This window comes from Dermacentor andersoni, chromosome 4, assembly GCF_023375885.2.
Source record: "Dermacentor andersoni chromosome 4, qqDerAnde1_hic_scaffold, whole genome shotgun sequence".
Taxonomy (NCBI): domain Eukaryota; kingdom Metazoa; phylum Arthropoda; class Arachnida; order Ixodida; family Ixodidae; genus Dermacentor; species Dermacentor andersoni.
In genome coordinates, this window is record NC_092817.1 from 43,503,341 (window position 1) to 43,516,966 (window position 13,626).

The 13,626-nt window shown below is 45.9% G+C and overlaps 1 protein-coding gene across 4 annotated transcripts in view; it reads left to right on the forward strand.

The window, feature by feature from the left end:
* Window positions 1-11,984, forward strand: part of LOC126536716 (uncharacterized) — a 127,297-nt gene extending 115,313 nt beyond the window's left edge. For 2 of the 4 annotated variants that reach the window (XM_072287804.1, XM_055073653.2), the window contains exons 6-10: window positions 1,245-1,328; window positions 4,167-4,320; window positions 4,440-4,621; window positions 8,901-9,095; window positions 10,761-11,984. In XM_072287804.1, coding sequence (XP_072143905.1) covers window positions 1,245-1,328; window positions 4,167-4,320; window positions 4,440-4,621; window positions 8,901-9,095; window positions 10,761-10,820 — 675 coding nt within the window. In that variant the 3' untranslated portion in view covers window positions 10,821-11,984. The remainder of the gene's footprint in view (window positions 1-1,244; window positions 1,329-4,166; window positions 4,321-4,439; window positions 4,622-8,900; window positions 9,096-10,760) is intronic. The other 2 variants (XR_008613637.2, XR_011893830.1) reach the window with 2 other exon arrangements.
* Window positions 11,985-13,626: the final 1,642 nt, after the last annotated feature.

Consider the following 13,626-nt stretch of genomic DNA (forward strand, 5'->3'; position numbering starts at 1 on the left):
AGGAAAAAAAAAAAGTATAGAAAAAAAAGAAAGGAAAGATATCACGAGTTAAAGTACGAGAGAAGAAGAGGCCGAAACGTCGAAGCTATGACACTGGGAGAAATTGAGAGATAAGTCTGCTAAGGTGAAAAGCTAGAAACAAAAATTGTAGGTCACTGTAGGTTATTTTATGTCTGAGTAAATACGTTAAGTAAGAAAGCGTGCCTCATTGTGGAAAATCGACTTTGTCAACTGATGTTAGTTGTTCGGAGGTCGGCCACAGATTATAGCCGTCATTCGGAGTGCAAACACCGGCAAATGTGAAACAGTGAGACACAACACGACCAATACTGAAAAAAATTTATGAACAATCAAATGGCCCTATAGAAAGAACCTAACGGGAGTTGTGAAGTAGCACGAAACCGGGCTGCCGTTCGACATTCTGCAGAAAAAGCGTAGTACTTTTTCTGTGTCTGTTTAAACACAGCACCCTTTTTCTCATTAAAATAAGTAAATTCATTTAAAAAAGAAGCTGCGGACATCACGGTTGTCTTTACAGTATGCATATGAACCAGTTCATGGAGTAAAAATGAACGGAACAAGACAAACGGAAGAAAACGAACGGTTCGCTGGCTGTCAACCAAATGTTATTGCGCAAAAGGCTTTATGTACCATTCAACTATTCAAGAATGTACAAAGCGGTCCAAGTTAGCACTCTTTTGTTACACTATAGTACTCTTCAGCTTCCACGTTGGACCTATTTTATACCGAATATTTTGTACTTCTCTGTTATATTCATTTTAGACGTGCAGTTTCACGCGGCCAGTGTGGCACGCTAAGCTTCCCATACGATCGCCTTGTGAAAGAACGAAAAGGAAACAAACAGGAAAGACCAAAGTCCAACACGATTGGCATCGTGCCAAGGCTGCCCACGGTGATTTGCAGCAGCTGTACAACAGTTCTTACAAATCACATTCATAATGGGCAGCGCGAACTGAAGAGAACATACGGACAAAGAAAACAAAACAAATCAAAACGAAATGAACGAGACGGGCGCTGGTCCCCGACGCTCATACCGTTCATTTCATAGCCTCCCTTTTCCGTGTGTCCTCTTGAGCTCGCGCCGCCAATATGAATGCAAGCTGTAGCAACCAACCAGCCCGCCTACCCGCCATGTGAGCTTTCTTGCAGAGCACGGTCATCGCTTGTTTCGTTGCAGCACAAATACAGAGTGCTTTCTCTTCGTTTTTCTTTCTCCTAGGCAGGTATACGCCATACTTTGCGTTCTCTCTCAATACCAAGAGTACGCCGTCGGACGCAGAGCAACCGGCAAGAAAGCGCGCGCTGCAGTAAGTATACCTGCCCGCAAGTGCTAACTCTCGCACGTGTAGTGCAAACTTCTGCCGCGTGATCCGTGCGGTGGAAAAGCATGTCATGCTGTCTGGACTGCAGAGCACATAGAGTTTCTCACAGCATTACCCAGGGGTGAAATCTGGCGCTGCCTTCTAAGCGAACTACCTATAGCACATGCTGTGTTACCATGGGAACGCTGCGGTATGTGAGCGTGCAAGGCTTGTCTTGTACTTGTCTTGTACCGTGCACACAACAGGGCGGAAGCGCCAGTTTTACCTCTAGGTATAGCTACAAGAAACTGTATGGCAGACCTGCATGGCCGCAGGCTTGATCTCCCGGCTGTGGCATTCGCATTGCGACGGGGGCGAAGCGGGCGACACACAGCACAGCCCGCGCCGCTGCGATTTCGCTGAACTTCGCAGGACCCGACACTCGAATATCATAGTTACACGGGCAGCTTAATCGTGGTTAAACTTAACCGTGGTTAACTCGCTGAACCATGGTTAACGCGAACCGTAGTCCTCCAGAGTTACACGGGCTATGCCGATCATGGTTAGCGGTCTGATGACGCGTCACGTGATCTATTGCGTACAGGCTTCATTTTGAATAACTTTTCTTCGGCATTTCATTACAGTGGTATACAGATGTTATTTTTCAGCAAAACAAGTGTCATATTTGAGAGTTTTAACCTGTAAGACTGCGTTTTGCACATGTAGCTAACTTATTTTCGATTTTCCTGCTCTCAGGTGTGAGCATGCCTGGTGGGCATAAAAACTACATAAAAAGTCAGAATAAAGGGTCGCACCTGCGTAAATATAAAATAAAAAGTCCACTGAACGAAAAGGTAAAACAAAATTCTTAATGTACAAATGAATGTTTCAACTAACAAACATTGGTTGCATAATAAAGGCGTACAACTTTACGCGAATGCACTTGGGAACTATACACTTGCATTTACAAAAAGAAAGAATAAAAATGGAAGAAATGGCAGTGCTTTCTGATGTTAATGTATGTACACTGTGATTTCACATTGCACAAATTATCACAAAAAAGTACATGTTAAAAATACTGCAGTTACAAGTTTAAAAGCAGCGCCATTGAACTGGACAAGAAAGTGAGACGCACAAAACACACAGCGTTTGTGTGGGCCTCACTTGCACAGTTTGATTGCGCTGTTCTTAAAATTTAAAATTTGTGCGTAGCCTTCATCTTTGTGTAGAGGCGCGCGCTTCGAGTACTTGAGCGCAGAGCGGCCAGATTATCTTCCAAAATGCGTATCAGTGCTTCAGTTGTCGCGTCAGGCCAAATGATACGCTTTTTGGAAGATATCTGGGAAGCGCCGGCGCTCCACTCGGGAGAAGTACCGTCCGCCATTTTGCCCGTTTCCGAAACGTCGGTTACACTAAACCGAGGTTGCCAAGCTCGGTCGGCGGTCAACCGCGGTTAGCGGCCTAACCGCAGTTTCGCCTGCCGTGTAACCGCGATAACCGCGTTTACGTTAACCGCGCTATAGGTCGCCCGTGTAACAGGGGTATAAGAAGAAAATGAGTAAAAGGAAACTGGGTAACGAAGGACTGGTCTCGTGGGAATAACTGGACGCGGACGAACAGTTAGTCTCGCCGGCGTCATCGTTTTAACAAAAACTCTTGCTCCGGTGCGTGACCAATTGACGAAAGTCTGCTTATAAAGCAGCGGATATTGCGCCACGTTCAAAATAAGTAACGCGTAGGCGTCTTTTCATGGCATTTATTTTTCAAATTTAAGATATGTAACAATGATAAAAAGAAATACAATTCTGCAGGCTAGCTATGGGTGCGTAGGGCGTACCCGGTCAAGTTCTACGACATATCTCTGCGTCGTTCATTTTAAACCACGCCAAAAACAGATGAACAAGGAAGAGCCCAGGACCAGTGTTCTTCAAGTGCTGTTCCTTGTCCGTATGTTTTTTGGCACTGTTTAAAATGAATGAGTCGAAGCAACGAGTTCGCGCCCAAACCCTTCTAACTCATTGTCGCATGTGGAACGACTCATTTCTCTCTTTTCTTTTTCAGCACGATATTACTTCCAGTCCTTACAACTGTTTCTAACAGAAATAGCCGCAGTGAAGTAGTCAGTATTTTGGAAGTGACGAGTTTATTGGAGAGCACGAAGGTTTGTGCATAATTAATCATGAATAATTAGTGGTTGTGACGAAAGGAAATTACTAACGCAGTTCCTTAAAGGTGCTCATGTTGGAGCCTGTTCTTGATGTACATCAATATTTGCAGAGGACAGTTAGTGAATGCGCTGTAATACCTGCTAAAGTGGTTGGTGTCATGTATGTCAGTGAACTACTAGCCCAAGAAAAAAGTCGCACTTCGCGTACCAGTGTACGTTTGTAAGCCCGCCAGGCCTGGACTGATTCCCGCTGCCCATGTCTTGTGGTCATAGGGGGCAGGGTGTTTTTTGAAGCTGCACTTGCAGCTTTTCTTCCCTGTCTCCCCTAATCTGTTGGAAATAAAGATATATTCAATATTCAATATTCAATATTCAACCATCAACCATCTTTCGAACTAGTCGGTTCTTTAGTATTAAGTGGACAGTGACCACTACCAGTCACTTAAGGTTCTGCGGGGTGTGTGTGAAATATTAAAAGCAAAGATAACAATATATAATACTCACAATATTAGAGTACCACGACGGTGCTTCCGGTCACGTGGTGGCCCAAAAGTTACACTACCAAGGAAATTAATCAACACACATGCTGACGGAGATACGTCAAATAATCGTTACGGCAAGACAGTTATTACGCCTCGAACAACCTCTTCTTTATTTTTCTTTCTTTTTCACTGCAGCTTCCTGTACTTTCGGGGCCCAGTAACAAACACGACCCGCCAAAATTGAGCAGCGCCTCTACTCGGCCCAGTCGGACGCAGCTGCAGCCGAAGACAGTCAGTGTGTCACAGAATTCGGCCCAAGCAACGCCTCATGTAGGAGCGGTGTCAGCTGGTAAGCCACTCCGTGCATATATATATATGGAAATACAGTGCTCGTGCGGGGAGGGGGTGTGTCCGTTGCCGTTTGCTCATATTCTTGTGTTTCTGACAAAAATTATGTTCTTTCGGTAGACAAAGTTGTTCCTCTGGAACGGATACCGGTACTGCAGATGATGCCAGCGATTCCCGAAGTGTCGACTGCATTCGCCGGCGGGCAAGAGGAGATCTCAAGCAGCGTCCCAATCTCGACGGCTGAGACGTCGCTGCAGCCGTTCGCCGAAGAGGCCCATCACAGACGAAATGACCTCGTGTTGGTAATAAGATTTTCGAGATTGTGCGCATAACCCGCAGCTGAAGTGTGCAGAGCAAGCTTAAGCTCTGACAGAAAAGGAAACAGAGACCGAGAGAGAGTGAGAGACAGAATTTATTAAACGCACCTTCTTTGTGACTCTCCCCGTTTCAATTAAAAAAAAAGTGTACGTAGAATCGCCGCAGGGAATTACCAGAATGATGCGTAAGCATATTGTAGTAATGACGTGGTGTTCAGCGGTCGTGCGCTGGTTTGTTTAGTACAATTGCGAGAACGACCGCGAAAGAATCGTGAAACGGAGTAGCGCGGTTTCAGCACCGAGCTGTTAAGTGAGACCTGCACGAAACGGCGTAGGAGAAGCGAGTGGAAGCAATGTTCCCTCGTGTTATAGAGAGGCCGCAGCGGATATGGACGTGAGGCGAAATGACGAGGGAGATGTAGGAAATGAAGGAAATGTATGCAGCCTACCCTGGAACGTCGGTATCGGGCAGCGTCGGCATGGCGTCGTCCCTCTTGTTTGTTGCGTTCGGCAGCGTGTTGCTGTAGTTTCCTGCTCTGCGCAGCGACATTCATTTGTTTCCGGCGTAATCTGTATTCGGGCTGATTCTCTTGCATTCCTGCGTTTCCGTTTTTCTTCACTAAGCGGATGCACTCGTCTTGGCGCCATTACGGTGAATGCGACAGCGCTGCGTCGACACGAGCTGCTGCGACTGCGAAAGGCGGTGCAACGTGAGCTGATGAGGCAAGCGAAACTACTGCAGGTGGTGGCGCCAGGTGCCATGATGAGGTTCCGATCCAAAACCAGGGCTGCCCGACGGTTCTGGGGCGTGCCTGATTGTACACGTCACGTGGTCACAGAGACGCGCTCGTGCCACTGCTCGCGCGATCGTCCTCGTCTTCGTCCATGGCTGACTGGCCCTATATTGAAAGCGATCGTCTTACGCGAAGAAGGCACGAATGGACAGAGTTTTCTCGTTGGGTAACCAAAGAAATGCTTACGCATTTAAAAACGCGCTCGCGTCACATACAACAAACTTGAGAACCGCACACTCCTTCAGGAAAAGAATTCTTTGGATCTTGGTGCCAGCCGACTGTGTGACCGATGTGGGAATGGAGCCCTAGCCGTCGAGCACAGCAGCCGGGTGCACCAAATATTAGGCGATGATCCCAGGCACGCGTCTCTTGTTCTCAAGCCAGCCGGCTCTGTGAAACGCTCAGCGCATGTGCCTGGTGCCACTTTGTCGTCTTCATTCCTTGTCACAGCTCGCGCTTTGAGTTACCATATAAACATTTATGTGAGCGACTGCAAAGAATGATTACACAACAGCTGACAAGGTACACTAGAGAAAACACGGGGGAGGCGGGAGATGGAAATTCAAGACGATGAGCAAAACGAGAACAACAAGACAAAAGCGGGAGCCAACGTCTCGAAAAGTGAATTTTTATATTTCAAAGAAAAGTCCACGTGTCGGAACGTTGGCTTCCGCTTTTGCCTTGTTCTTGTTTTGCTCAAGTTCCAATAGACAGCTTCTGCACTAATTTCTCATGTCTTCTCTCTTCTTTTCCTGCTCATATTTTCCACGCTTTTATCTCTCCCTCAAAGCAGAGTAGTCAACGGGATAGTTATTGTAATTAATCTCTATACATTTTAACTTCCCTGCCTTTCGCCTTTATTCTCTCTCTCTCTCTCTTTCTATTTGTTTTCATCGTTTTTATTTCTGACTGTCAAACTTTTTGATAAAACACGTGAAAACCAGAAATGAGGTGGGCGCTGTCTAGTCTGTGTCATCTTCTCACTCGCGCGTGTACCCTAAGACAAAAATTCAAGAACTTAAAAAAAGAAAAAAATAGAACAAACAACTCGAAGCAGACACTGTGTTCTTGTAAGAGCTGTTTTTCCACAATTCTATTCAACTTTTACCTTTTATCTCGCTAAATCGGCTGTCATCGTAACAGCAGGGACGGGGACTCACGCGTGCCAATGTCGAAGCTGAGAAAAAAAGTAAAATAAAAATAAAATAAAATTCAGGGTTTTAGGCGCAAGAACGGTGATCTGATAATGAGGCACGCCGCATTGGGGGAATTCCGTATTAATTTTCACTACCTGAGGTTCATTACCGTGCGCATAAATCTAAGTACACGTACGTTATTGCATTTCGCCCCCATGGAAATGTGGCCACCGCAGGCGGGATTTGAACCCGCAACATTGTGCTTAGCAGCGCCACGCCATAGTCACTAAGACACAATGGCAGGTAAAAGTAGTATAGGATGAATCGTTACAAAATACGGGCTCAGCTATGCAATTCTGCAAGGGGCGTCTGGCGCGCCGCGTTTACCCACTGGCTTTGGCACTGCGCAGCTGAGCTCGAAGTCGTGGGTTCAATTCCGGCCGCGGCGGCCCCATCCCACTATACAGTGTGCCTCACAATCAGAACGTGGTTCTAGTACGCGATGCGCCGGAATTTACTTTAACCTTTTAAGAGAGCCTGTTCAGAAAATTAAAGCGAAAAAAACTCATGTTTCCCATGATTCTAGAAAACTGGTACCCCCTTTTAATGAATAACATTCAGAACTGCAATATTCGTGTAAATAAACCAAAGTGCTCTTTCCAACTCATGATACATATATATCCCTTGTATTTGCTCTATAGGTTGCCGTCTGCAAAAACTCAATAATCAGAAGTGATCGGTCGGAAATGTTTTCACGACTGTGGAGTGTAGTGCTGAACAGCTAGCGCGTAAAGGCTTACATTGCATTACTGATCTTCTCTTCAGGGCTCCTCGATACTCACTGTTATTTTCAGGTTATGCGGGCTCACTTAGCAGGAAAAGCTATTGGACCTCACCTTGAAGGTTGCTTTCTTAACTGCCTTCCCATTTGTCAAATTGGACACATCATGCCCCATAGATTTTACGCCGTCCCCATTTAACGCCGTTCGATCGCTCACTGGCCGACAGGGCCGTGAAGGCACTTTTGTGTTTCTTGAGGGCAACTGGCCTGTGTGACACCCTGCGACTTAGTGGAGCCGTCCACGCGCGTGCGCGAATTCACTGCGTTTTCACCTCCCCCCTCTCTCTTTCTCTCCTGTTTATATTCGCCTTTTCCCTTCTACCAGTGAAGGCTACCCAACCAGACGCGTTTCTTGTTAAAACATTTCCTTCTCCCATTCTTTTCTGCTCCTACAGTTATAATATTGCATTGTAGTGATGGTGAATAATCATGTAATCGCTAACGAAAACGTGATTCCAGAATTTGACTCATTATTGGACGATCTTGTGCCAAAAAAGATAAGGAACGATGGAAACACAATTCTAACGGCGAGCACAGTCATCGGTCATCAAATCTAATCTGACGGTTTAAGTCCGTCCGCTATCACCGCAAATTACAGAGTAACGGCTTACATGAGTAACGTGTACATTCCAACAGTGTACACCATTACATGCGTCGCGCGCGCAATCTGATTAGAGAGGGCTTTTTCGCCATAAGATCGGCGGTCATTTCAATGAAATTTTAAATGCAGTAGGCACCTCTTGCGCTGAACGATGTTTCGATAAGAGCGAGAATACAGTGATAAACTGTCGCCGGCAAAAAACAAAAGAATGTGCGCGGGACAATAAAGCAGACTAAGATAATTTTATGTCTATGATGTTGTCACTCGAAGGGGCGTTTGGGCCAGGAATCCATCAAGCCCATCGACGAGTACGTTCGGCAGTAGGAATGAAGGAAAAAGGGTGTTTTTTATATTGTTTACATGGCTCCCGATACGGAATTCCTCTCCATGCATGTTAAGCGTCTGAGTTCTCATCAATGCACGTCAGCACCACCTCACAGCACCAAAAGACTCCGATTTTAATACCGTCGTCTTCCCTAGGTGACTAGACTAGGGAATCTGATGACTGTAGCGCGGCCAATCACAACCATAGAATCGGCCGCGATATCCCGCCCATGATATCGCACCATTCCTCCGATGTTGTACTTTCGCCCCCGCATATTTAGCAACCTGGGAATCCGAGGTCGAAGCCGTTCCCGCGGTAGCACTCGACGTTGGCTCTTTTCATCGTTAGTCCAGGATGCCAGGCTGCGTCGGCTTCTGGATAGGTGCTGACGAATGTGTGTGTGTGTGTGTGGGGGGGGGGGGTGCCTCGTGGCCAACGTCTAATTAATGCCTTTGGCCGTGTTGAGACGTAACAATGTTTATTTCGAAGTGGAGACATATAATTACTGAGAATTTTTGTAACCAATGGTTGCGCGAGTAGCATAAGAATTGATTTTCTTTTACTTAGGATGTCAGTAAGCTGCATGTCAGAAACATGGAGGACAGACTGTCTGTGCCCGACACAAGACCGGCACAAGCTGCTACGCCAAAGCAAACCAGACATGAAGGTGCCGCGCAACCTCGGCTCGTCCTTGAACCAAGCCTGGTCCCTGAACTGCCGACCACCTCCAGCGCGGGTGACACAGATGATCATCAAGAAAAAGTGAGTGTTTGCTACTTTTAAACAGCTGGTACGAAAACCTGTCCGCCATATTCATCCAGTTAGTCAAGTCACAAAGAAGGGAACGAAGGTACCCACCGCGTTAGCCCGGTGGCTATGAGGTTGCGCTACTCAGATCAAGGTTGCGAGCTCGATTCTGGCCGCTCAGCGAAAGCGAAGACAAGCATTCCACTCTGTGAAGATGGAATGGCAGCGAAAGCTGACGACGGTCAACGCTCTCAAACGAAAGGCAAAGTGCTTTCGCTACCATTCCATCTTCACAGAGCGGAATGGTAATTTTATTGCATTGCGAGTGTGGCGTCGTTGCTCGTTCGGAGGTGCCCGGGCTCGCGATTGTCGTTTTCTTTCAGCATCGCGCGAACGTTCTTCGTCGGTGGTGGCTTCGCGCCGGCGCTGTTTACATTCTCGTTGCTGTTCCCTCCGCGGCGCCCCTCGTACGCTTGTCGTTTTTCGAGTGTACGAACTATACGTGCCCGCCCCATCAATAACGCAACTGTTTTTAGCACCGATACCTCTCCTGCTTATATACTGCGATAACCTTGACGTCACGTTATTTTACACGGCGAGCGTTCTAATCTGTTTCGAATTTAGACAGCTGCGCCGCCACACTGCACCCGTATGGGTTTGTTAGAAATCGCTAAGTCTGTTTCTGTTGCCGGACGCCGAAATAACTATGGAATGTCAGTCATATACAGCTTTCGCTGTAAAACGCTCGTGTACTTAAACTGAGAGGCACGGTGAAAAACCCTGAGTGATCAACATTAATCTGGACCCTCACTATAACAGGCCCTATAATCAGCTTCTCCTGGTTTTGGCATGGAAAACCCCAGAACTTAATTTAATTTAGGGAACGAAGGTTAAAGCACATATCATTGTGCACTGCTTTTTACCACAATAGAACTCGTAAGCCTACATGCGCTAACGGAAAGACATCACTGCAACTAACTATTCAATAATCCTGATAAAAAACTGAACCGCTGGCGAAATAAACTTATCGACACGCGACGAAGTTCACGACTGGTGTCCAGATGGTGCCACCACCTGACCATTGTTGGCATGAAATCCGAAAGCACATCTTGTAGAAAGGTCGAATGAAGAGATCTCGGATCGCAGCTCAGGTGTCGTTTTTAATTATTCGCATATGTGTGCCAAATCAATTACCAGTGTGCAAGTTTTGATTGCTTCAAAAGCATTTTGTACTTGTTGCCCTGGTTCCCGGTCACAAGGGAGATTTCTTAGGTGAGCAGATGGGTTTGCAAGGAGGATTTAATTACACAGAACAAAAGAAAGCAAGAGGTAATCGAGTGTAAAATATAAGAATGCAAGAAAATAAGAAGAAGAGCAAGAGAGTGAAGAACCCAGTCAGAAGGAATAAATGTAGAATAGAGCAAGCGAACAGAGACGTGAAGGAAAGTGAAGTAATAATAAAGTGCTTCTATGTTTCTGCGGAATTTTCATGGTAGAGGCAGGAGTGGTAGCGTATAACGTCTTGGCCTTTGAGAAATCAGTCACCTGGTTAAGCGGGGGTTGACTCAGGGCCTGTTGAGCCGACACGAGCCAGTCAGTGGTCAGTTATGGCGTTAAGATATGGTAATTGGGAACCTTTAATGCTGACTGACACGCTTCTTTGTATTTTTTTTTTTGCAGCCTTGCCGTGTAGAAGGAACAGCTCAACCCAGCGGGGGGAAGCGATCATCACCGACGTGAAAGCCCAGCACTCCTTAACTGGCACCGTCCGCACGTTGAGGATCATTTTTACTGCCGTGTGTTAACTGTTTATGACAGCATCTAGCCATGAATTCACATACTGCCTTGAACACAGCTTGGTTTCCCCACATCAGATCTGGCTGGCGTCTGATCGGACAGCAGCTTTGTAAGTCTACTGCTTTGGTTTTTTATTAGGACAGAGTTTTTCCAGGCCGCTTTAGCCTTGTTTAAGACAAGTATGGGAATCGCGCGCGAGTCAGGATGGGGAGTTGTCCGTCCTCCAACATGAGAATAAAAAAAAAAAAAAAGAAATCTCACGAGAGAAAATGACGTTCCGTTTGACAGCTTCAACTTCTTGACTTTTCATTACCGGTACAGCTGCGTAACAACTTCTACAATATCTGTGCACCCCTGCGTTTTTTTTTTCCGCGGTATTTTAAAGCATGATTTGTCTTAAAATAAGCATAGTACGTAAGACATCGCTGCTGCATATCACCTTATGCTAACAATGAATCCCTTAATCTGGAACAACCTCTCAGTTTGGTTCAGGCTTCTACAACGTAGTTACATTACATTATGTAGGTGCAGAAAAGTGCGCAGTCAGGATGTCGGTAATTTCTCTTCCATGATTTGAGGAAGTTTTGTCTGCGTATAAAGCACACTCTTGTATGACAACGTCATCGCGGAAGATTCATTTTCATGTCACAATTACTGAGAATTGGAAGGCGCGAAGCTTGGTATAAGCACAAAACATGCAAACCACAGTTCGCCCATTTCAACCATTATTGCTGACATCAGTGACATGTTATTTATGTACCATGAGCGTGTTTTCTTTTTCTTCATTTTGCCTACGGATGTACACAATATTGCGTCACGCTAACAACCCCGTTTATTTTCATTTTTTATCTGTCGCAGATTATCGTGTGCGGACAATCGGAACAGTATCTTCTTTCATATACTTGAAAATTTTCGATACAATGTTATTTGCACAGACGTGCTTCCTTCGGCAGACATGAACTCAAAGAATGTCGCAGCCCGATAGAGAGAACTCGGCCCAGCGAAAGCCGTGCCGTTTCTTCTGTCCTGGACGTTGCACAGGGAGAAACCTAAGTATTTGTATTTTGTATTTTACTGGACGTAATAAACGGTACCTTTCAACTACGAGACTGTGCGTGCATTCTGGGAGCGTTTATTAACAGCCTTCATCTTCGAAACCCAGTAATTTCCACAGACACCCTCTGTTCACTGTATAGCGTCCACAAGAGGTACTTCTGTGGTCTTTCAACAAACACATGGGAATCTAGTAAACATATGCGTTGCGGATTACAACAAACATCAAAAGCCAACAACTTCGCCTACGTACCTTTCGGCCCGATGCATGTAATCGTTTATATTATGTGCAGTATCCAACAAGTGAACTCAGAGCCACCACAAAGAAAGAAACGCCGGAAAAGTTTTTAATTATGCGTAAGCGTTCTTTGGCGAGTAACTCGCCATAATCTGTCTGTCACGCGAAAAGTGTAATGCCAATCTGAACAAAAATGCCTAACTTGCGAAGTTGAAATGTTTAATGGTTATATTAGTGTAAATGTAGTTTATTGGTAGCTTTATAAGCCATAAGGTGCAATAAAAAAAATTCACCTACGATTACGATACTCCCTAATGCGAAATTTGAGCACGGCTCTACACGTGTTTTTATTTCGTGATATACTGAGGCAACGAATTTGAGAGAGAGATGTAGCAGAGTCGGCGATCATCGAAAATCTGTTCTGCGGGTAAAGCGCGTCGGCTTTTACAGATGACTCGCCGAAAGTTAGAGCGTAATCGCTGGTGCCACGTGGCTTCCACAAAGTATTACACCATTCGCGTGGCGCATGCAATTAGATTACAAAACAATCGCAGACCATGACAATCGAAACAAGTGCGAACGATACCAAACCAAGCAAACCAAACAAGTACGAGTGGGAGCTGACGCGAGCAGACGATAGTACAAAACGAGCGGTCCGGCTGAGACCACATAGAAGTACGCATCGAGCGGTCGGGCGGGGTCACATGACATCAGATTCTCGCGCACGCATCACTGAAGGGGCTGCTCTAATTGGTCTCCGCCGTTGGCGGGTCGCGTCTTTCACCTCTCGCTCCGCGTTCGCTCTTTCATCTTTAGCAGTGCTCGGTCGCTCGGTTACGTCGCCGTCGCCGCCGCTCGCCGCAGGAATGGACGCCTTAGAGCTGCGCTCTTAAAAAATAAAAGAAAGAGGAGGTTACTCAGAGAGAAAGCCATTCTCGTTAGGCCGCCTTGAAAGCTTATTTCACCGCATTATCCCTGTGCGTGCAAAAGAGCCTGCTGTGGGGCTGCTGAGTATAAAAATAAGAATAACTGATTGGTACTTGTGATAATAGTTGCTTAACAAAAATAAATAATAACTGGCGTTAAAAAAGAACTTGGTGACGTCACCGTCGCCACGTCAATGTTGTAACAAAAATGAAAAAGAGAGAATAAAATAAATAAAGGAAGAAAACAGCTGTGGTGAAACCAGTTGTGACGGCGTTCCGGCGCAACTGATACGATCGCTTTGGAGGGGCCATGCAGCTTCCTTGCCACTCATCTCCACCCCATTCAGTACACGGATTTCATTTCTTTGGCACCGGGAATGACATGCATAAGCTAGGAAAAGCAAGTAAGCGAAATCGAATTAACAGCCGAGCCAAGGAATGCTTACACATTAGTAGACAATTCTAAGGATTTCTGTAGCATTTCTTGATACCACAAGCAAAAATCCGTCACAAGAACATGGAAGTCTATCTG